Source organism: Aspergillus steynii (assembly GCF_002849105.1).
Source record: "Aspergillus steynii IBT 23096 chromosome Unknown P170scaffold_4, whole genome shotgun sequence".
In the NCBI taxonomy this organism is placed as follows: Eukaryota; Fungi; Ascomycota; class Eurotiomycetes; order Eurotiales; family Aspergillaceae; genus Aspergillus; species Aspergillus steynii.
Window position 1 is genome coordinate 1,014,362 of NW_020194401.1, and position 21,036 is coordinate 1,035,397.

Sequence of the window (21,036 nt, forward strand, 5' to 3'; positions counted from 1 at the left end):
AGCCTCCAAAAAAATTCGGGGTTTGCGCCAACCAACTTTCAAAGCCACGCAGCACCACATCGACACCTCGATCCGACACCCATTGCACACAATCCCTTGACTCTACTGGATCCGGCCTATACGGTGAGATCGTATTCATCATGCCGGAAAGGGTGCGCACGGTCTTCGCAGACTCCGACGACGAAGGGCCCGTCGCGAAAAAACAGCAGCCCGTCGACACGAAACCGATCCCCGACGCCGAACCTGCGAAACGAAAATCCCCTAGCAACGAAGAGGACAAGAAGAAGCCCAAAAATAAGAAGCGAAAACATGATCAGCCCCGCCAAGATCAGCCTCAACACTCGACCGCCTCGGACGAGCCCCGCGCACCACCATCACGAACCTCCGACGAGAGGGCCGCAGCCAGAGCCGCAGCTGGCAGTGGGCCTGGAAAGCCGAAACAAAAATCCCAAAAGCACAAGGCGAATCAGACCCAGAAGCCGTTCAAGGATACCAAGCGAGACCTGGGGCCGCTGAGAGAAAAAGCCAAGGCGCTCTATGAGATCCGCAAAAACCTCCCCATCTTCCCGCACGGCGACGAGATCCGAGAATATCTGCGCCAGAACGACGTGATGCTGCTGATTGGTGAGACGGGTAGCGGAAAGAGTACGCAGATTCCTCAGTTCTTGGTGGATGAGCAGTGGTGTCGGCCGACAAAGGCAAGCATCTCCAACGAGGATGGTTCGCAGAAGGAAGTGGAAGTGGGCGGGTGCATCGCCATCACGCAACCCAGACGAGTTGCAGCGATCTCGTTGGCAAGACGTGTGGCGGAGGAAATGGGAACTCCGCTTGGTTCTTCCTCTCCGGCGAGTAAAGTCGGGTACTCGGTTCGATTCGATACGTCTACGTCGCCGAGTACGAGGGTCAAGTTCCTTACGGAGGGAATGCTGTTGCAGGAGATGCTGCGGGATCCGTGGCTGACCAAATACAGTGCGATTGTGGTCGATGAAGTACACGAACGTGGGGTCAATGTTGATCTTGTATTGGGGTTCTTGAGAAACATGGTCTCCGGGAAGCGCGGTGGACGAGGCGGAGTGCCATTGAAGGTGGTCGTGATGAGTGCCACGGCCGACATGGAAAGTCTCCTTGGGTTTTTCAAGGAAGGATATCAGGGCCAGCGCGCGATTGAGCAGAGCTCGGGGAACACGCAGACCGACGCCTCGGAAAAGAAGAGCCATGATGACATCGCTGTCTGTCACATCAAAGGCCGTCAATTCCCTGTCAAGACCATCTACTCTCCGGAGCCGGTGCATGACTTTGTCGATGCAGCCCTCAAGGTCATTTTCCAAATCCACTACAAGGAGCCTATGCCAGGCGACATTCTGGTCTTCCTGACCGGACAGGAGACCGTCGAAGCCCTAGAAAAGCTGGTGAACGAGTATGCCGTCGGGATGGATCCTGCGCTGCCCAAAGTGCAGGTTCTGCCGCTCTTTGCAGCTCTTCCTCAGGTTGCGCAGCAGCGCGTCTTCCTGCCCGCACCGCCACGTACTCGTAAGGTCATCCTCGCTACCAACATCGCCGAAACCTCCGTCACGGTGTCGGGAGTGCGGTTTGTGGTCGACTGTGGAAAAGCCAAGGTTAAGCAGTTCCGCAGTCGGTTGGGACTGGATTCCTTGTTGGTCAAGCCCATCTCGAAATCTGCCGCCATCCAGCGTAAGGGTCGTGCCGGTCGAGAAGCCCCCGGTCAATGTTATCGACTGTTTACCGAAAGGGACTACCTCGATCTCGACGAGGTCAACACGCCGGAGATCCTACGATGCGATCTCAGCCAAGCCCTCCTCAACATGAAAGCCCGCGGGGTCGACAACGTGATGGCATTCCCTTTTCTGACGAGACCGCCGCGCGAATCCTTGGAAAAAGCTCTCCTACAGTTGTTGAGCATCGAGGCGCTAGATGACTCGGGCGAGATCAGCGAAATCGGCGAACACATCGCCAAACTTCCCCTGACCCCGACGCTGGGTCGTGTTCTTCTAGCGGCGTCGGAACATGGCGCCGACTGCCTGCTAGACGTAATCGACATCATCTCCTGTCTGAGCGTCGAGACCATCTTCCTAAACACGACGTCGGAGGAGAAGAAAGAAGAGGCCGAGCAGGCCCGGCGCGATCTCTACCGGAGAGAAGGTGACCATCTCACCATGCTAGCCACCGTACAGGCCTACGCGGCGGAGAATACGAACCGAAAGTCATGGGCTGAGCGACACATGGTGTCGCACCGGGCCATGCAGTCCGTGATGGTAAGTGATGCTTTCCTTGCCCCTAGTCCCCTAACTCTTCCTAACCACTGACCGTGAAATCCAGGACGTCCGCAAACAACTCACCACCCAATGCCGACAAGCCAAACTCCTCCCCGCCCAGAACGAGCGTGAGACCAACAACTCGGTCATCCGCGACCCGTCCCCCGATCTCATCCTCAAGAGCTTCCTGCGCGGCTTTTCCACCAACACGGCGCGCCTCGTGCCCGACGGCAGCTACCGCACCGTGGCCGGGAACCAGACGGTGGCGATCCACCCGTCTAGCGTCCTCTTCGGCAAGAAGGTCGAGGCCATCCTGTACAATGAGTTCGTGTTCACGAATCGGAGTTACGCCCGCGGCGTCAGCGTGGTGCAGATGGACTGGGTCGGAGAGGCTTTGGGGGGCTAGGTTGTCCTTCGTCTGTTTTGTATTGTTAATGTGATATAGAGTAGATTTAGACTATATACCCAATGTTCAAGTGCTGCACGGATATTTCTGCCTGGAAGTAGTTGGATGTTCAACTAAGTATCACTGATTCTATTCCACTTCTGCTTATAGCCAGTCGGAAGCAAAACCAACGTCGGTATCAACAGCCGCAGTGGCTTTCAGAACGTTCATATCGAACAGTGGATTGGATGGAGGTGGCGTCGTTACAGTAGATCCATGGTTCACAGCTCGTGTCCATCTCCTCTCAGCACTGATTGAAGGGCCACCACATCCGAACATCCGAAGTATAGATCCATGTGGGCATGGGAAAGATCACACATTCCCCAGCTCCTCGTACCGACATACAATCACACGCGCAAATGCGGGGAAATCCATACGCAACATCCATCTACCAATCCACTGGCTTCTCTCGATGACATGACTGGTTCCATCTGGCTGCATCTCCACCAGCCAAGCCAGTGGTTCTTTGTTCGACTGCAGGTCCCCCGGACCAGAGAAGCTGCCGAGCACAATTCCACGTCATCGAGATGAGGAGAAGGACTCGCTGCCGTCAAAGAAATGGCGGGTTCGGTCTGAACGAACTATCGCATTTTTCCTGATTTAAATGAGCCCAGGATCGTGTCCTAGACCTCTTGGGATCGCATTCTCAACGAGGATCTATACCAACTACAACTACTCCTCAACCAGACACAATCCACAATGCAGCCCAAATACACCCTCATCCGCAACGCCACCGTCCTCAGCATGGACCCGAACATCGGCAACCCAGCCGACTACGACATCCTCATCGCCAACGACAAGATCGAAGCCGTCGGACCCAGCCTCGCTCTCCCCACCAACTCCGCAACGCTCATCGACGCAAAAGACACCATCATCACACCGGGGTTCGTCGACGGCCACCACCACGTCTGGCAGCATCTGCTCCGCGGCATCGCCACGGACTGGACGCTGCTGGACTACTGCGTCGAGATGCGCACGCTCTACGGCAGCCTGTTCACACCCGACGACGTCCACGTCGCACAGTACGCGGGGGCCCTCAGTCTCCTGAGCAACGGCGTCACCTGCGTGCTGGACCACTGCCATGTCGTGAATAGCCCTGCGCATGCGGACGCCGCGGTGGCGGGGCTCCGGGACGCTGGCATCCGCGGGACGTTCTGCTACGGGGAGTATGAGAACCCAGTGCTGCCCGGGCAGCAGGAGCAGGCGGGGGAGTTTGGTTTGGGGATGCGGAGGGAAGATGCGCGGCGGGTGCATGCCGAGCTGCTGGCCGAGGATAGGCCTGAGAAGGCGCTGCTGACGTTTGGGTTTGCGCCGCGCGAGCCGGAGGCGCAGGGGATCGAGGACACGGTGGAGGACGTGCGGGTCGGGAGGGAGCTGGGGGCGAGGATCACGACGATGCATGTGGGTTTGGGGCAGTATGATCTGCAGCGGAAACGGGTGGTGAGGGGGTTGGCGGAGCAGGGCCTGCTGGGGCCGGATCTGGTCTTTAGCCATGGGGCGAGCTTCGCGGAGGACGAGCTGGTGAGTATTGCGGGCTCGAGGGCCGGGGTGGTCGGGACGCCGGATACGGAGCTGCAGATGGGGATGGGGCATCCGGTGGTGTTTAGGGCGAGGGACGAGGGATGTCGGGTGGGCTTGGGACTGGATATTACGTCGAATCAGGGGAATGATTTCGTGGCGCAGATGCGACTGGCGTTGCAGGCGCAGCGGGCGGTTGAGAACCAGGGCTTGTCGCCGCCGGTGACGCTGGCGAGGAAGACGGAGGAGGTGCTGCGGATGGGCACGATGGGGGGCGCCGAGGTGATGCAGCTCGAGAGTATCGTGGGCTCGATCACGCCGGGGAAGAAGGCGGATCTGGTGCTGTTCAAGTGCGATGATATCGACACAGTGCCGGTGCTGGATCCCGTGGGAACGGTGGTGTTTCATACGTCGCCGGCCAATATCGACACGGTGTTTGTGGATGGGAAGATTGTGAAACGGGAGGGCAGGCTGGTCGGCGTGTACTGGGAGACGCTTCGACAGCAGGTCGAAGCCAGTTCGAGGCGAATCATGGCAGAGGCAGCAAAGGTGGACACTTCGGTGCAGAGAGAGCAGTGGAGCAGGGCATTTGGAATATAGCAAGATGTACTTGAATGTTCATTCTATTAGTATGGTAAACTGAAGTAATTCATTCATTGCTCATTCCCTCTGCCCACGCATACAGTAAACTTGAGTACAACTAAGGGTCATCATAGCTCGGTTGGAGTTTGCCAGACGTGCATCCTTACAGTCATGTCCAGTGTCACAGTTGCATTCTTTCCTCTCATCGCCTCCCAACATGTTTGCTTCAGCCCCGGGGTATAGTGGCATCCATCGGCTGCAATTCCTGGATGAGACAAGTGTGGTCCTTCGTCTAAGAGAATGACTGCTGCTGGTTGTTTGTGGTATCCAACTACCTGTCTCTGCACATTGACTGACGATAATATGGCGTCGCTTCTATCATCTTCATGGAGGTCCGCATGTGACTCAGAAATGCCGGTTTCAATCTCGCGAAGCGTCATTCGCCAGCTCTCTGAGGGTAGTAACAGGATTTGATCGCCTTTCTTGCCTTTGTTGCCAATATTTGGTTTGTGGAAACTCGTTATCACTCTTTTTCAATCCTTCGAAATAGGCCCATCTCATGTACTTTGGCGTTTACGATGTGCATAGATGTACTGTTTGCATTTCACGAGTAAAGCCGGGAATGGCCTTGCTGAGCACTGTGTCTCTCATGTTCTCCGAGTCTGACATTTTGGTAACGTACTAGGAAGAGATCCTGTACCGTGTGTAGAAGAGTTCTTGTAACGTGGAGAGAAGAGGATAGAAGAGTTTTGTAATGGAACTTCTAAAGATTCCCTGCTTCGGACAAATAGGAAGCTCGCCGATCGAGGGCATAGCGCACTAGGATATCTTGATATTCTTTTTCTTCGTTGTAGTTGACTTTTGATCCACCAGAAGGGCGTAGCCTTCAAGTCTGAGAGTGTAGATGTCGATGGCCGGGAGACCCTTGGTAATTTCATGTATGAGCCTTGGCCATTCCCTTACAAATGGACTTTGAAACGACGACAAGTCATGTGTGTATGGTTCTTGTCCCATCCTCGAGTAGCAATACTGGCCCTGGAACATGGTAAACGTTATCTTATAAGCGTGCTCGATTGCATAGAAGAACAAGGAAACCTGTTAGCCATCGCCAATGACTTGATGGACTATACGTATGCGAAGTGCATATTGGCCAGCGGTCACATTGTGAAGCGGGCACCCGTTTTTCCATCACAACTGAAGATATGCAGTTCATAGACTGTAAAAGAAAAGATGCGAGAAGCAAAATAACACGCTTCCTGTGATAGCGACCATGGCGAGGGAAACAGTGTAGAGAAGAAGACAGAGAGGGAGGTGGAGAGGCGGAGAGATGGAGAATCAGACTAATAGGAAGAGGAAGAAGAATAGAACAGGTCTAACAGTCTTGAAGTGAATGTTTAATACCTAACTTTAGGCCAGTTAATCGGGTCTAGTTGATGCAAATCCATAAAGAGCAATGAAGCTTTTGAATGTAACTATGGTGAATTTTTCAAACCCTAACTGTCGAAAAGGATAGAGGGAATTAGTCAACCAGACCGAGACAAAGACCTACGCGGAGCTTCCTTCTATGGAAACAATAAGGATATTAGTGCCTTCTATACTCTATGACCTCTATTCTGGAATCGTATTTCGAGCATCACAACTTAAACCGTTTGGCGACCTCAATCCCCTCTGCTAGTGACCCTACCCCGGCATCGATCGCGTACCCCTCCCTCTCCAGTCTTTTTAGATCCTCATATAAGCTGCTCAATGGAAGAGTAAAGCAGTCGATGAACTCGTTATCCTCCAGCTCGGGCTGCGGATTCTGATTCTGCGGGAGCGACATATCCACATTGACATGGACGAGGTTGAAGTTGGTGTTGGAAAACCCAGGGTCTATTTGGCCATATTTAGCTTTTTTCGGCTCACCACAAGGCCCAAGAACAGGCGGATATACTAACCGTTATACATAATGGGACTTGTCTTCTCTGCCACCCCGACATACCCCGTTTCTTCCTTTAGTTCACGCACGGCACATTCCTCCACCGTTTCTCCGGCGTCGACCATGCCCGCGGGAACCTCAACCACCATCTGATTGATCGGCGGGCGGTATTGCTTTTGCAGAAGCAACTCAGGGCCCGTGGACTTGTGCAAGATGGTCAGAACGCCGACGCCATCGACGGCCGAGCTGGCGGGTCGAGTCTGTTTGGTTGCATTAGCCGGAATGGTCTCGATTGGACAGGCAGCGGGAAATTACCAGGCGCTCGGCCGATTCCCAGGTTCTTTGAATACCGTTAGGATCAAGATAGGTCGTCTTGACCAAGGTCTTCCACTCCGCTTCTTGGGGATCCTGGTATGATGTTCAGTTGAGATCAGGAAAACGTCATGGCGGGAAAATGCCGATCTTCGGCATCAGAACGCATACCAAAGGGCCCCGCGAGACAAGCTTGGACTTGAGCTCCGGCATATTGAATTTTTGCTTTTCACGGTAACAGGATGGGCTCTACGCGTGGTCCAAGGAACGTATACTCCGTCGGACGGGTTGGCGTTTGTTTTGTGGCCGACGATTCCAGCGAACAAGCGGTGGGACTTTGGAAAAGCGGGCCTCAGCGCCAATAATCGCCGGTCCAGCCTACAGGTCAATATGATCGATCTTGAGGGCTAAGAGGTCATCTCATTCCTTCCGAGAGATTGATTCTTCGGGACAATCTGCTGATCTCAAATGCATTTTAAGTTCCAAACACCAAGGCAAGGGAGTGCCTGACGGTCACCGTTCCTTCCCGCTTCTCGCCCAAGCCAGTCAGGCAGATGGGATGCACCTGCAAGGTACTGGAGATCCAGAGGCATGCCATCAGTACAATTGGGCACGATCGCAGGTCGACCTATCACCATGCTCTCTCTCCCCGGGATGATACTTTTCCGTTCGTCTCACAGGAGGGATTGGTTTTCGATGGAGTAGCCAGATTTCTCCTTACATGGGTAGTAGTCGTCCTCTCGTCAGCCGAGTGCAATTGGATGCCTCAAGCCAACCGGGAACCAACAGGCGAACCAGCGAGGAAGATCGGACTAACTTTGGCCTCCTCCGTGGCTGGGAGAAGTCTGATCTCCGCTAGTTCTCTCGGGAGGTCTACTTATTCTACTTACTAGTAGGAAGTAGTCTACTTGTCTACTTGACTTCTGCCCAAGGCCGATCTAGGAGCATCACGTGGCCGGAGATCATCCGATGGTCGACTTCAACGCAGTGGAGGATCCACCAGAGGGATTTATTATTACATCCTGTAGAATACCGATGGCAACGCATGGGATGACGGCGTCAGGCAATGCAGACGAGCTGACGAGAGAATCTGATTGAAGTATAAAGGGTGGTTATCGCTGCTTATCTCTTCAGTGACTAGTGACTGTCAAGGTCGGCTGACGGTGGCATCATCCGCAAGTCGATCCCCTTTTTTGTGCCCTTCGATTCTCTCGATCGTTGCAATCTCCCTTTCACCTTTTTCGCCTCTTTTTTTTGGAGTTTCTACTGAAAACTCTTCCAGGGTGTTTCAGGTGGTTGTTCCGTGCGTCGGCGAAACGTCATCTGGCATCGACTCATCCGGTCGGGATCTGCTTGGCTGCCATCGGATCACCATCGGACGTGCGACTCGTCACTTCGCCGCATCTGTCCTTTGTTTGGTCTGGTCGCATTCTAGTTTTGTTTCCTCACTCCTCAACTATTCTGATTGTCCCCTTCTATTGCCTCTTGTATCATTATCCCCCTCCCACCGTCCCCTGTCGTGCTGCTCCCCTCCGTGTCCAGTCCACGCGGGGAAGATCCACCGCAATCGGTGAAGCCGCTCTTATCGATCTCTCCGTCATTCCTTTCGCTGAACGCCATCCACCCTACAGCCCATGGCGTTTCGTCTACCACCTCAGGCGCCTCGCCGTCAGCGCTCCTATTCCACCTCTCTACCTCCGCCCGCCCTCGATCCTCCCTCTACTCTCTCGCAACTGCCCGAATCCGACTCCGCAGAATGGGTGCTCTTCTCCCCGACTCAGCCCTCCACCACCGCCCGCACTCACACGACCTCCACCGATCGCACCCAACGAACCGTAGGAGCCTCGCGCCTCAGTGACTTTGGCTCCTTTGGGACACCCACTCGCTCCGCCTGGGACCAGGACAACGAAGAAGAAGAAGAGGATGAGGCTCTGGAGGAGCCGTTGGATGAGGACGGAACGGAACTGGATAGCCTGGACGACGGTCTGCATGCGTTCCGGGCTCCATCCTTAAATCAGGACCCCTCCGCAGGGCTCGATCAAGGAGCTCCGGCTCTGTTGCCGACGCATGATGGACTAGGGAGTTTCCAGGCATCTAGTCGGCCGGTGCAGGAGCAGCTGTGGCAGCATGAGCACTATAATCCGAATCGGAGGACCGACCTATCACTCCGGCGACGTTCGAGTGTTCAACGGCATTTGGATTCCTTCGCAGATGAGGGTCCGACCGATGTCGAGCGAGAGCGCTGGCAGCGGATCGAGAAGTGGAGGATGGACCAGAGCCGGGCGCTCTTGCAGGAGATCGAGAAAGAGACGCGGAGACGGCGCAACAGCCGCGTGAGCAACCTCAGCGATCAGCTTGTCTCACCTGAAACTGCAGATGTCCTAGCTGGGGTGTCAGACGTACCTAGAGAGAATGTGGCTTCAACAACGGAGCCAGAAGGCAGCGAGGATGAATCTCTTTGGCGCCGTATTACCCGCAAAGTCATCCGAGACTTGATTGGTATCGATGATTCATTGCTGTCCGTGATCTTCGGAGAGTCCCTGCCATCCACCGACAATGAAGACAAGGACTCCTCGGCCAGCACAGTTTACGATTTGAACCGAGACAAGGCACTGGCACTAGAGCTGGACTCCGTACCTGACGACCATAGTCTCTGGCAGACCAAACTCCTCCAGCGTATCGCACATGAACTCGGGGTCCTAGTTCACCAACTGTGTGAACACCCGGGCGCTTTTACAACCTATCTTAACCTCTCTAATGATATCCCGAACCAGTACGCCGGGATGCCTCTTGGGCGTCTACCAGAAGAAGATACCACGCAACCCCAACCGGGAACGGCAGCGCTCCCAAACTCCATGATGACAACGAGTGATCGTGATTCAGCGGTATCGCCACAGTTCTCTCCCACTCTCCGTGACCCCAGCAGCAGTCGGGAACATGCCGCTCAGTGGGGCATCGAAGATGACGACACAAATCGCTCCGCTGCTGAGCCGTTATCGGAGTCTTCCCGCCTTCACCAAGAGAAAGAGTATTGGGAGCGAGAGCTCGACGTGATGATGGTCTTCCGCTATCTCCGCAACCGATTCAGCCGTCGAAACAGCAACCCCGACAATCACCACGCTGCCTCGCGTCGACCCCAACAAGATGCCTCCCGCCGGGCGGCGATCATTCGTCAGCACCACCCGCTCGTTGCGCGTGCCCACTCCCGCTCGCAGGCCCAGATTCGACGTCAGTCCCAGTATTCCGCCAGCCATTCCGGCCCCGTGGGCGTCTCGTCGCCGCTTCTCCGCCAGCATTTCCGCCGTCCCAGCTCCAGCTGTGCCAGCCAGAGCGCAAAGCTTTCGGCTCTCTCCAGCCGCCGAACCCTAACCGGTTCCAGTCGCAACTACTGGGACATCGGCGGCAGCGTTGACAGCGGCAGCGCCGTTGCACCCGTCGGAGCTGGTCTCGGTGCCTGGGGAGACGTCTAGTTCGGTGTTATGCTGTTTCCAGACGTGGATGGTATCGTGCTGCTGGCTCTGATTTACCACAAGGCCAACACCATCCATGTATCTTAGTTTTGCATGCTGGCCATCTATACCTATAATCTTTTTCAAGACTAGCTCACTCGACCCAGCCGGCCTTTCTGGAGTCTCTGGTGTTCGTTCCTCTCCAGCATGATGTCATGTCTCTCTATCCCTTTCTTTCCTCTTTGTTTGCATTGTCATTCATACTCTCTTGTCTGTTTATTCTCTACTCGGGTCTTCTTGGTCATATACACACATATACAGGTATTACATACATACGTCTTTATGTGCGATTTTTCCTCGTGAGGTTTGAATACTTCTTCCTTCATTCATTCATGGTGTCGGGCGTTTGAGTTCTTCATGGACTTTCTTTTCCAACGACCTATTCTCTCTATATATATGTGTGTTACGAATATCTATTTCCTACTGCTATTTCAAGGCTGGACTGGTGCATGTACTACTACTACGGTGTGCTCCTTTGTGTACATATCAAGGGGTCGATCTCTAGCTGTTTATAGTGTTGCCGAGGACCATGATGGGACCTGTTGATGTCGATTGAGTCTGGATATATAGTTTGCATCTTATGAACATACACGCCTCCCTTAAGACATGATCGCATCATAGTTGAATGGATTGCATCATTCGAACGGAAACAATGTGGGTTTTGTAGAAGATCCATCATGAGGATACGACTTAAAGCATCGGGGTAAAGGATAAGATTCGGAGGTTACTTCTACATCTACAAGCTACGTTTGAGAAGGAGTCGAGAAAGAACAATCCGAGGAAAATCCATGATTATACAACTCCGTCGAGCGTGAGGACACTGTTAAATGACACATCACGAGTAAAGAGAACAAAGAAACAGTCGTGGCAACAGAACGGGAATATGGTAAAAAACTCGGAAAATGTCTCTTTAATCATTTTTTCAGGTCCTAACGCTAAAACATGCCCATTTAAGCCGCAATGTTCTCATAGGCATCGGGGAATCGCTTCATGTTGTTCTCGACGAGACCGTGGCCACGCAGGAACTGCACGTAGGCACCGTCCTGCTTGAGCTTGCCCTCCTGGCGGAGCTGGACGTACTCCTCGCGGCGGACGGGAGTGAAACCCCAGTTCTTGGAGACGACGATCTTTTGGCGACCGGGGAACTTGTACATGGAGCGGCGGAGAGCCTCGATGGCGGCGGCACGGTTGGAGTCACGGGTGCGGACGGACAGGATGATCTGGCCGATGTTCACACGGGCAACGAGACCGTTGGGCTTACCGAAGGCACCACGCATACCGGTCTGGAGACGATCGGCACCAGCGCACGACAACATCTTGTTGATACGGACGACGTGGAAGGGGTGCACACGGACACGAAGGTGGAAACCTTCCTTACCGGTGATCTTGACGAGGTACCTGGAGGGAAAACCGATGTTAATCACTTGATCCAGCACAGGTCGAGGGTCGGGTGGGTGGCGAGGCTTTGCGCCCGGGGAAAGGAGTCGACATACTTGTTGGCACAGATACGGGCAGCTTCGAGAGCCTCGGAGGACAGCTGCTCGTACTCGTTGGAGATCAGGTGCACGCAGAGAGGGAAGTCGTCGACATTGGCCTTCTTACGTCCCAGATCGAAGATACGGATCTTGGGGTCGGGAACACCACGGTTGAACCGGGACTTAGGGTAGGGCTATAAAAACGAGATCATGTCAGTCTTTCCGATTCCATCATCGCACTGCTGAAAAACATTTCCGTCCATCACAAGTAGAGGCTCCATCATCGTCCATGACGTCTGTCCTTGCATCGAGAGGTGGTTGACGTTCTTTCCATCATTCCTCCCCACAAGCGAGATCCGGAAGCGCAAAAATCCACAGAACATCGGAAAATGGAAAAAACAGGCTGAAGATCAAAATATCGCACGCACCTTGTTCTTGCAGTAGCGGTAACATCTCGCGGGACGACGGGCCATCTTGACTGCTGGAAATGACCTGGCTGCACTTCCTGCGAACTGGGGGGTGGGTTGTCGAAAAGGGTGGTGTCGGGAGTCAAAAGGGAAGGGATTCTTTGGGCGCGGGCACTTTCGACGGTTGATTTCCAAGCAGCGCCCGCTAACGAGTGGCAAGAGCCCTAAGCCCTAGCCTCTGCGCCAATCACGGGACTGCATTCACCGCCGGGATTTGTCAGGTGGCTCCGCTTTCTGCCTCGATTCTGCGGCGTCGCAACTTTCCATCTTCCGTCATCATTCGATCTTGATTATTGATGCTGATACGAGAATCCTCCGAGGGGCGAGTCTGACGGTGGAATTTCCCTCCGCAATGATGATCAATCGTGAGTCAAGTAGTTAACTGTGAATCAAAATACCATCCTTGGTCGGACGCTTGGTGCTTTCTCACCCAACCGGCGGCGTAGCGTCTTACTGGCCTCGGCAGCGGATCCTTTTCTACGGAGTACGAACGTAGTTTGTATACAGACCTACGCAGTCTAGACCCAAATCCAGGCATCAAGTTTTCTTGTCATTATCTAACATTGACCCGGTCGCATAAACCGGAGTCATTCTTTTCTCATGTTCAGACATAACAGAATCCCTATCGTCCTTGCACACCCTTACTGGCTGGTGAGGATGTCGGAGTCACCAGCGTCCAGGACGGACATGGTGCTGCAGCGGAACAGCTTACCGCAGGCGGTTCCCAGCTCAATCTGTATTACGGGGGGAAAGACAAAGGTCAGCCATCTGTTTGTACCCTCCAAAGCCTGTAGCAGGATGGCTTTTTCTCAGGGTGGTTCCTCGAGCCGCGACAGTCCCGGGCCGGGCAGTCGTGGCATCGAGGAACAAGAGAATCTCAAAAATGCGCAGTCGGTAGCACTTACGTTGTTTCCGGAGAAGTGGTGAACGGGAGCCTTGGCGAGCATGGCGTAGTACTCAAGCTCGGACTTGCGGAGGGGAGGGGTGTTGGCAGCGATGATGACCAGCTTGGCCTTGCCGGTCTTTGGGGGATATCAGCGATCTTTGTTCCATTTCACACAAGCATTCCCTATTCGCTTGATGGCGATGCGTCAAAACTCACACGGAGGGTCTTGATGGTGGACTTGTAGCCGAGGGTGACTGGAAACAAATTCGTTAGCATTTTACAGTGCATCCAAAAAAAATCCTCATAGATCAGGAACATACCCTTTCCGGACTTCATCACAAGCGCAAGGCGCGAGTTGATGGTGTCACCGGTCTTCTTGCTCTTGTTGGCCATCGTTGCGCTGTGAGAACGTAAAGTTCTATAAGGTCGGGATAAGGGCGAAAGGGTTGAGAATGAGAAACTGCGCTCCGGCCGATTTTGACAAAAGGTGTAGCATTCAGAAAATTCGGCGATCGCTTTTAGCGCTTCTTCGGTTTGTGGGCGGAGCTAGTCTCGGTCCGGCTGTTTCCCCGGTTTTCGGGGCTGGTTACGTAAGTCAACACCCAAATTACACCCAAGTCCTGCGTTTTGGAAATCAAGCTAAATTACGAGTAAATTCCATAAATTACGACCTGGCGAACTGTAAACCCCACTGTCGCCATGGCGAAGAAAAGTGTCTCTATTACAGACACAGTACGAGAGCCTTTTTGAGAATCTGTTTTTATCGCTGCCGCTTTTTTGCGCGTGGCATAGGATAAATAGATGCCCTACTTATCAGAAAAAGTAGTTTGAATAAAATTCATGACAAGTTTGTTGTTAGGGATAGCTTCAAAGTTAATGAGTATGCAGATTTTGGAGGGGCGGAAATACGTTCAGTTATTGCCTAATACAATTTACTAGATTTGAGATGGATTATCCTCGTTAAGGAGATTCAAGATTTGAAGCAATTATCATGTGAACTTGTGCTCTAAATCCTGTATACAGCCCAGGGAATACAACGAATCGGTCAAAGTTCTTATGTAGCAAGCCACGGCGCACCTTGCAGAGAAAGCGCAGTCATACGCTGTTTAGGGTCGATTATCAACATAGAGCGGATCATTGAAAGAAAATCTGCTTTCTCGGCGCCATCAAGACTTTGAATCCATCGTTCCAACGTTGCTGGTGGACGCTCGATACAATCACGGATTTTGAAATTCTTGTCGAAAATGCGTTGAACTATCTTTGGATTTCCATTGTCCAGCAGTTCAGAAGGAAAGGGACCGAAGAGGGCGTCGATTTCCTCAATGTGATGTTTGATATGATAAATGCCACCAGTCACATTCGCCTTGCCACTAAACATTTGTACCATGGACAAGTCGCTGTCCGAAGCACAGTATGGAAATTTCACTCCTCAGAGTCTGGATAAAAAGATTATTTGTGGTCGTACAAAGATATCAAGGGCTGATCATTTGTACGTTGTCGCATGTCACATGTGCGATCCGACCGCCTTCTACTTCAGGAATTTTCTCGTCAGGCCATTCCTGCAATTCTAGATTGAAGTATATTCGGTCTTATCTTCAGTTACTCACCCGCCTTTTTTTGTTGGAAACTACCTTTTGGTGAGTCTCAAGCGTAAAAGCACCACAGAGGCCCTCAAATAACACTATAAGAGGTAAGACATAGCTCAGTCGCAGGGAAGCAAGCATGCTTGAATAAACTCTAGACAAGCAGAATCAAGTTCCGGAGAATGCTACGTGAGTGTTTTATATCACAGGTGTTTTCATCATTAGTATTGTATCCCTGTGTCCAAGCATAGATAGCAATGCCGGAGGATTTGAAGGGTCTCGCCGAATCTTCTGCAACCAGTGGTGGTGCATCTTGAAGAACTTAATTATATGATTATAGAATAGGAAAGGTTCGCGGTCCGAAGGAACCCGTTCTAGGTCCGGAATATTGTTCATCCTTGCTTATTAATACATTGAAAGAGACGTGCGTATTCTGCTAAATTGAAGGGGTAAAAAAAAAAAAAAAAAAGAAGAAGAGCGAACCAAAGTCAACATCCCTAGCAGGTAACTGCATATCGGATGCTGGCTTCCCCGTCGTAGTCTAGGGGATAGCTGGCGATTAGGCATCTACCTCGTTGTCGGCAGACGTGGCGCAGTTTCGGGCTCATCTGGATCCCCCTTCGAGGATGGATATCCATGATTGGATCTCGGTCTTTTTTCTTCTTTTTTCTATTCTTGTATTTCTTCCTTTTCCCGCCCCTCCTTTCCCTCCTTCTCGGGGATGGACAGATGGCGAGGTCCTGTACGTTGCAAGGCGGGTGATGGATCCTATCTTTATCCCTCCCACCTTGGACTCTCAGCCTCGACGGGATATGGACGATGTAATAATAGATAGACTCGAGGGACTGAGCCAATAGATGGGGGAGTTCTCGTACAATATCTACCCAGCCCTGGTACCTCAGTAGGTAGGTCTGGACAGTTGAAGATGGGTCTCTGATCCGTCCCCGGGTATACATCGGACTCGGACATACACAGTACAGTACTCTGTAGTAGGGGGCAAAGAACTTGAAACTCGGACGGACCCTTCAGCCCCCTCCTACTGGCAAGTCGCACGAGCGCAGTCATGGCGGGAGCAATGCATCTCCCAGATGGATGGATGCAGCAGCGGACGATGCCTGAGGTTAGCGCGGGTCATCAAATACGGCCGTTTCCATACCGTCCCACATCTGCCGCCGGGACGTAATCGGCGGTAATGCTCCGTACTGCGTAATGCGCGATCATCGAATGCGTTTATCCCTCACTTGAAGGCAACTGTACCTCCGTCCGTTTCTGCTATTTGTTTTCTCTTCCATCCTTGCCGTGGGCTGAGCTCGAGGTCCTTTTGATCTTCCTCGCCTTTGTTCCTTCTTTCTTTCTTTCCCCGTTGCTTTCTTCCTGGACTGCTGGAGAGTGGCTGAACCCTTACTACTTCTGACTAGTTGGCCAGCCATTCTGAACTTTTCCCCCACTACGGTAGTACTCCGTTACTACTGCTACCACCACGACTACTTTAGTGTCCACTGTGTTTTGACCGCTACTACTACTACTATATACGCCCGTTCCTTAAATTTATCAGTTAATTTCCCCGTCGTTTCATCGCAGTCTCAACCCATCCCTCTCCAACTTTCTAGTTCCTTTCCACCCCTTTTCCAGATCGTTTTGCTGCTTCTTCACCACCAACTCACTCTATCGTGAAGTCTCTTTGTTGCCGGTAACCATGTCTGCGACGCCTCGCAAGCCTGGAACCCCGGGCAACTCGAGCAGATCTTCGACTTCCGGCGAAAGCCCATCCGCCAATGGTACCCCCTCGCGAACCCATTCTCGCTCGCCCAGTACCTCGACAAATGGCCTGTCTCGCTCCCCGTCGCTGCGAGGCTCCGCTCCCGTTTCCGCGCGGGCGGCGGCCAGAAAACCCGGTCGCTCCAATCTCAGCATGTCCAGCGTGCCCAAAGTCGCCCCCGACCCCTCCGAGGAGGAAGCCCGCGCTCAGAATGCCGCTCTTATCGAAGACTTGAAGGAGCAGCTGCAGAAGGCCGAGACCGCTTCCGAGCAGTACCAGAAGCAGCTCGGCGTCTTGCAGATGCGACTGGACGAGGCCGTCAGCGAGCAGGGCAAGTTGGAGGATCAGGCCCACGAGAAGGACGGCAAGATCGAGTCGTTGAACGGCGAAGTTCGGGACCATGTTCGGCAGATCCGGGACCTGGAGCAGACGCACGAGCAGGAGCGGAACGCCATGCTGCAGGAGAAGGAGCAGCAGGCGAGCCGCGAGGAAGAGATGCAGGCCACGATCCAGCGCCTGAAGGAGTCTCTGTCCCAGAAGGATATGAGAATTAACGCCGAGGGCGACAAGAATGTCTCCCGCTCTTGTAAGGATGCCCATTCATTTCATTTTGGTCCTCCCGTCGCCTCCGATTCTAACTTGCCGTCTCTAGCCAGTTTCCGGAACCGATCTTCCCCGGAGGTGGATGGGCAGTTTGCGCCTTCGTCTCAGCTGGAACGCAGCCCGTCTCGGAATAACTCGAAGCTGCTGCTTCAGAAGGATAAATTGATCGAGTCGCTTCGGCTCGAGCTGGCCGAGTCGCAGATCAAGCTGGTGGAAATGGAGAACAAAGGAGGCGGCCGCCAGCGTGAGCTGGAGAAAGAGCTGCTTGAGGCTCGTATGGCCAATGCTCGCTTGATGGAAGACAATGAAAGTTATCAGCTCCTTCTGAGCGAGAGAACGCTGAATGGTGACTTTACAAAGGGCGATTTCATGCGCGAAGTGAACCCTGACAACTCGGAGGCGAAGGAGTCCGGCGGATTAGGTTCGCTAGCTGACGAGCTGGAGTCTGTGGACGCAAGGGCGGAAACCGACGATACCCGCAGGCTCGAATCGGAGATCAAAATGCTTAAGGATCAGAACAAGGCTCTGACTCTTTACATTGAGCGTATCATCAGTCGCGTCCTGCAGCACGAAGGGTTTGAGACCATCTTGGACAAGAATGAGAATGATCCTCCGAAGCAGCAGCCTGCCGGCAGCAACAAGGACCTGCCACCCACTCCTTCCGAGAAGGACGATGCGTCGCAGCAAACCTTCTTGCAGAGGGCACGATCGGTGGTCGGTGGGCCAGCCCCAAATGCCCCCCGCCCCCCGCGATCGCGTCCGGCCAGCATGATGCCGCCTCCTACCAGCGCGGCGAGCGCCATCACCGTTCCCCCAACGGCTCACGAAAACCCGAATACCGCCCCCAGCATTCCCCTTGGCCGTGCTACTTCGGTGCGAGGTCATCGCCGGGCGAGGTCGGAGCAAACCGACATTGCGGCGGCGGCGGTCGTGGGACAAATGTACCGCGGACGCAACTCGGGCGGCCCCATCAGTCCTACCATCATGGGCCCTGGAAATCGCCAGAGCGCTTTCTCCGGAACCAGTTACATGTCCGGAAGTGGCCGTGCTCCCTCTCTATCCAGTCAGCCTGAACGCAGCCGACTCAGCAGCTCGGACAGCGTGACCAGCGACCCGATCGCCGATACCGCCTCTACCGGCGCAACGTCCAGTTCGCCTCGTTCCAGCTCCGGGATGACCAACTATACTGGTGCCGTTATGACCCAGAGCAAGCTTCGTCCTCTGCGACTGGTCAGCGAGACCAAGGCGGCGATCGAAGAAGAAGAGGCTGCTCGGAAAAAGGCCAACCGTGGAAGCTGGATTCCGTGGTTTAACCGACCAACTTCCAATGGCAGCGAGCCCGCACAGACTTGAATTTCTGATGTACATCCTTGATGTTTTTCTCCTTTCCTCCTTTCATTCTTTGTTTATTTTCGTTTCTCTACTTTCCTTTCATGCTTATCATGCCTTCTTTGATGCGTCTTCCCGGTTGCGGAAAGCTACCTGTTTCCTGAATGCTTCTATGAGCCCGGTGGGATTATAGGAGACAAGTCAGGATGTCATTTTGTTTGAATACCCTGTGGCTTTTTTGCTGATCACCATGATAGACTTGGGCTAATGTCCTTTTGCTTGGTTCCATTGCTATGTGCTGATTGATTTTTTGACGTCTAATGGCCACTTTTTGACGGGGCATTCATGCTATGTTACCCCTATCTGGACGATGCTTGGAATTTTTTTTTATTTTATTGAGACACATGTTGAAGACTGTTTGTGATGATGATTTGGCCGTTGCTGATGCCCCCCTCTCCTTGATGAACATATATGATCTACCTATATACTCCTTTATAGAGTGGTAACCCTTCTGTATACATTATTTTAATGGCTTTTTGTTTCCGGGTCGTGGTTCTCGGCCCAATTCTGTATGTATATCAATCCAATTGAAATTTGTATCCCTGACGATCCCCCACTGTTTTTCCTTCTTTGTGATTAAGATTGGCATTGCCATCCCTGAGTAACAGCGGATGTGGAGTTTCATCTCAACACGAAACGTCTTAATCTAATAACTAATATAACTCACATTGATATTCGTTCTAGATCTCAACTTTGTTCTGACATGTCATGACTGTATATGGTATTGTAATACTTATCGATATTTAGTATTCGCAAGCCTTCGTGATACGTTGAGTTTCAGTGGCCTCGTTCGTGCTGAGGATATACATCTAGTATGGGTCTCCACTAGGCACATGATTTTTCATTGAGTGTCTGACATTCAGTCTCTAAATCTCGGTGCCTATAGCAATTGAGCACTATAACTATACTAAGATAGTAGTCTCTACATCTCTTAAGGACTGGTGGTGGTGATTGCCAGCAACCGTATAGTCCGGAACAACGTTCGGGCGGCTTCCGGATTGCGGACAAGTTGACAGTCGCAGTAAACAGGCGTCGTTGTCCGCTATCCACCCCCGGCCGATCCCACCGAACCCTGTTGTGAAATTCTAGAGCAATTGTCCCAAAATGCCCGGCTCTCTGTCTCTGTTCTCCGTCAATGCCGTCATTCTCATGTCGGCCGACGATAGCTCTCGCATCTTCGCCAAGTACTACTCGCCGCCTCACCCCCCGGCCGGTGCTGCTCCCAACTCGACCGATTACCCCGGCGCAAACCCCTACCCGACGGTGAAGGAGCAGAAGGCCTTTGAGCAGGGTCTGCTGGAGAAGACGAACAAGTCGACGAGCGATGTCATCCTGTACGACAACCGGATCGTCGTGTTCAAGATGGAGAGCGACGTGATGCTCTACGTGGTCGGAGGCGCCGACGAGAACGAAGTCCTGCTCTACAACGTGGTCCTGTCCCTGAGGGATGCTCTGGGAATCTTGTTCAAGTACGATCTCCTCTGTCCTGGATCTGGTGGGAGGGTGCGAGAAGATGCCCGCTAACATGGAGATTTGCTTTAGGGGTGCCACCGACAAGCGCACAATTGTCGAGAACTACGACCTGGTCGCCCTCGCAATCGACGAGATCATCGACGACGGTATCATCTTGGAAACCGACCCTGTCCTGATCGCCTCCCGTGTGAGCCGGCCTCCTGCGCCCGATGCGCCCAACCTCAAGAGCATCGACCTCTCGGAACAAGGTCTCCTCAATGCCTGGGAACTGGGCAAGCGGCGTTTGGCCGAGGGATTGCGGCAGATGTAAAAGTCGGCGTGGAGGAGGAGATATGTGGTCTTGCATTGGCATGGCTGTACATGTGTTTTGTTTCTGTTTTCTCATTTTATTCGTATCTGGCTGGTCCCGGCGTGGTTTCTGCATGTTGCTTATCCTATTTCACGATGTCTGTTTTCTTGGTATTTCCTCCCAATTGCCTTCTTCCAGGGACCTGAGGATTCTATTCCATAGAGATACTCCTTTTATGTTTCACGACAGAGGACACTGGGGCTGAACAAAGGGGGTTTAGACAAGACCCAATCGATCCACGCCAATCACGAGCGTGGAAGCCTAATTTCAATCTCAATTTCAATTAAAAAAAAAGAAAAACGAGAATAAAGTTTCGAGCCCTACAGTCCAGAAGATCAACGGCAATGTACCCTGGAGGAGGCTCAATTCCTGACTCCCAGCGAGTGGGTTGGTTGACAAGCAATCGAATGCGATGGAACGATCAATGGGTGAAAATCTGCCCCGCATACGTCACGCTCAGGTCCCCGTCAGATCGCTTGAGTCAAATCTTCTTCC

At 52.9% G+C, this 21,036-nt stretch overlaps 9 protein-coding genes across 9 annotated transcripts; 6 read left to right on the plus strand and 3 right to left on the minus strand.

Annotated features, from left to right (window-relative positions):
* The first annotated feature begins 72 nt into the window (after positions 1–72).
* P170DRAFT_383403 (putative ATP-dependent RNA helicase (Hrh1)) lies at positions 73–2,756 on the plus strand. The gene is made up of 2 exons (XM_024845638.1): positions 73–2,273; positions 2,338–2,756. The coding sequence occupies exons 1-2, from the start codon at positions 141–143 to the stop codon at positions 2,677–2,679; spliced, it is 2,475 nt and encodes an 824-aa protein (XP_024704250.1). The 5' UTR covers positions 73–140; the 3' UTR covers positions 2,680–2,756.
* Positions 2,757–3,417: 661 nt separating this feature from the next.
* P170DRAFT_356539 (Metallo-dependent hydrolase) lies at positions 3,418–4,836 on the plus strand (the record flags this gene model as incomplete). Its single annotated transcript, XM_024844157.1, has 1 exon — positions 3,418–4,836. One exon carries the CDS (start codon positions 3,418–3,420, stop codon positions 4,834–4,836), a length of 1,419 nt encoding a protein of 472 aa, XP_024704251.1.
* Positions 4,837–6,451: 1,615 nt separating this feature from the next.
* Positions 6,452–7,261, minus strand: P170DRAFT_358249 (nucleoside diphosphate-sugar hydrolase of the mutt family; the record flags this gene model as incomplete). Its single annotated transcript, XM_024844277.1, has 4 exons — positions 6,452–6,690; positions 6,756–6,996; positions 7,052–7,144; positions 7,220–7,261. The coding sequence occupies 4 exons, from the start codon at positions 7,259–7,261 to the stop codon at positions 6,452–6,454; spliced, it is 615 nt and encodes a 204-aa protein (XP_024704252.1).
* A 1,421-nt stretch (positions 7,262–8,682) lies between these two features.
* P170DRAFT_475285 (uncharacterized protein) lies at positions 8,683–10,518 on the plus strand (the record flags this gene model as incomplete). The annotated part of the gene is made up of 1 exon (XM_024853244.1): positions 8,683–10,518. One exon carries the CDS (start codon positions 8,683–8,685, stop codon positions 10,516–10,518), a length of 1,836 nt encoding a protein of 611 aa, XP_024704253.1.
* Positions 10,519–10,615: 97 nt separating this feature from the next.
* Positions 10,616–10,962, plus strand: P170DRAFT_171292 (uncharacterized protein). The gene has a single exon (XM_024842618.1). It carries the CDS (start codon positions 10,713–10,715, stop codon positions 10,905–10,907), a length of 195 nt encoding a protein of 64 aa, XP_024704254.1. The 5' UTR covers positions 10,616–10,712; the 3' UTR covers positions 10,908–10,962.
* A 443-nt stretch (positions 10,963–11,405) lies between these two features.
* P170DRAFT_436628 (60S ribosomal protein uL16) lies at positions 11,406–12,539 on the minus strand. The gene is made up of 3 exons (XM_024849189.1): positions 12,461–12,539; positions 12,051–12,226; positions 11,406–11,955 (listed from the first exon to the last, which is right to left on the minus strand). Exons 1-3 carry the CDS (start codon positions 12,503–12,505, stop codon positions 11,508–11,510), a joined length of 669 nt encoding a protein of 222 aa, XP_024704255.1. The 5' UTR covers positions 12,506–12,539; the 3' UTR covers positions 11,406–11,507.
* A 601-nt stretch (positions 12,540–13,140) lies between these two features.
* On the minus strand, positions 13,141–13,791 carry P170DRAFT_383415 (60S ribosomal protein eL30; the record flags this gene model as incomplete). Its single annotated transcript, XM_024845639.1, has 4 exons — positions 13,706–13,791; positions 13,602–13,639; positions 13,405–13,521; positions 13,141–13,233 (listed from the first exon to the last, which is right to left on the minus strand). Exons 1-4 carry the CDS (start codon positions 13,776–13,778, stop codon positions 13,141–13,143), a joined length of 321 nt encoding a protein of 106 aa, XP_024704256.1. The 5' UTR covers positions 13,779–13,791.
* A 2,873-nt stretch (positions 13,792–16,664) lies between these two features.
* On the plus strand, positions 16,665–18,683 carry P170DRAFT_356576 (uncharacterized protein; the record flags this gene model as incomplete). The annotated part of the gene is made up of 2 exons (XM_024844161.1): positions 16,665–17,313; positions 17,380–18,683. The coding sequence occupies 2 exons, from the start codon at positions 16,665–16,667 to the stop codon at positions 18,681–18,683; spliced, it is 1,953 nt and encodes a 650-aa protein (XP_024704257.1).
* A 1,089-nt stretch (positions 18,684–19,772) lies between these two features.
* On the plus strand, positions 19,773–20,816 carry P170DRAFT_464531 (coatomer subunit zeta). Its single transcript, XM_024852256.1, has 2 exons — positions 19,773–20,188; positions 20,262–20,816. Exons 1-2 carry the CDS (start codon positions 19,824–19,826, stop codon positions 20,500–20,502), a joined length of 606 nt encoding a protein of 201 aa, XP_024704258.1. The 5' UTR covers positions 19,773–19,823; the 3' UTR covers positions 20,503–20,816.
* The last annotated feature ends 220 nt before the right edge of the window (positions 20,817–21,036 follow it).

Coding starts and splice junctions, on each gene's coding strand:
- P170DRAFT_383403 (XM_024845638.1), top strand. CDS start 141: ATGCCGGAAAGGGTGCGCACGGTCTTCGCAGACTCCGACGACGAAGGG. Junction 2,274..2,337: donor GGGCCATGCAGTCCGTGATG/GTAAGTGATGCT, acceptor CGTGAAATCCAG/GACGTCCGCAAACAACTCAC.
- P170DRAFT_171292 (XM_024842618.1), top strand. CDS start 10,713: ATGTCTCTCTATCCCTTTCTTTCCTCTTTGTTTGCATTGTCATTCATA.
- P170DRAFT_436628 (XM_024849189.1), bottom strand. CDS start 12,505: ATGGCCCGTCGTCCCGCGAGATGTTACCGCTACTGCAAGAACAAG. Junction 12,227..12,460: donor ACCGCTACTGCAAGAACAAG/GTGCGTGCGATA, acceptor TCGTTTTTATAG/CCCTACCCTAAGTCCCGGTT. Junction 11,956..12,050: donor GCCCGTATCTGTGCCAACAA/GTATGTCGACTC, acceptor TTTTCCCTCCAG/GTACCTCGTCAAGATCACCG.
- P170DRAFT_464531 (XM_024852256.1), top strand. CDS start 19,824: ATGCCCGGCTCTCTGTCTCTGTTCTCCGTCAATGCCGTCATTCTCATG. Junction 20,189..20,261: donor GCTCTGGGAATCTTGTTCAA/GTACGATCTCCT, acceptor GATTTGCTTTAG/GGGTGCCACCGACAAGCGCA.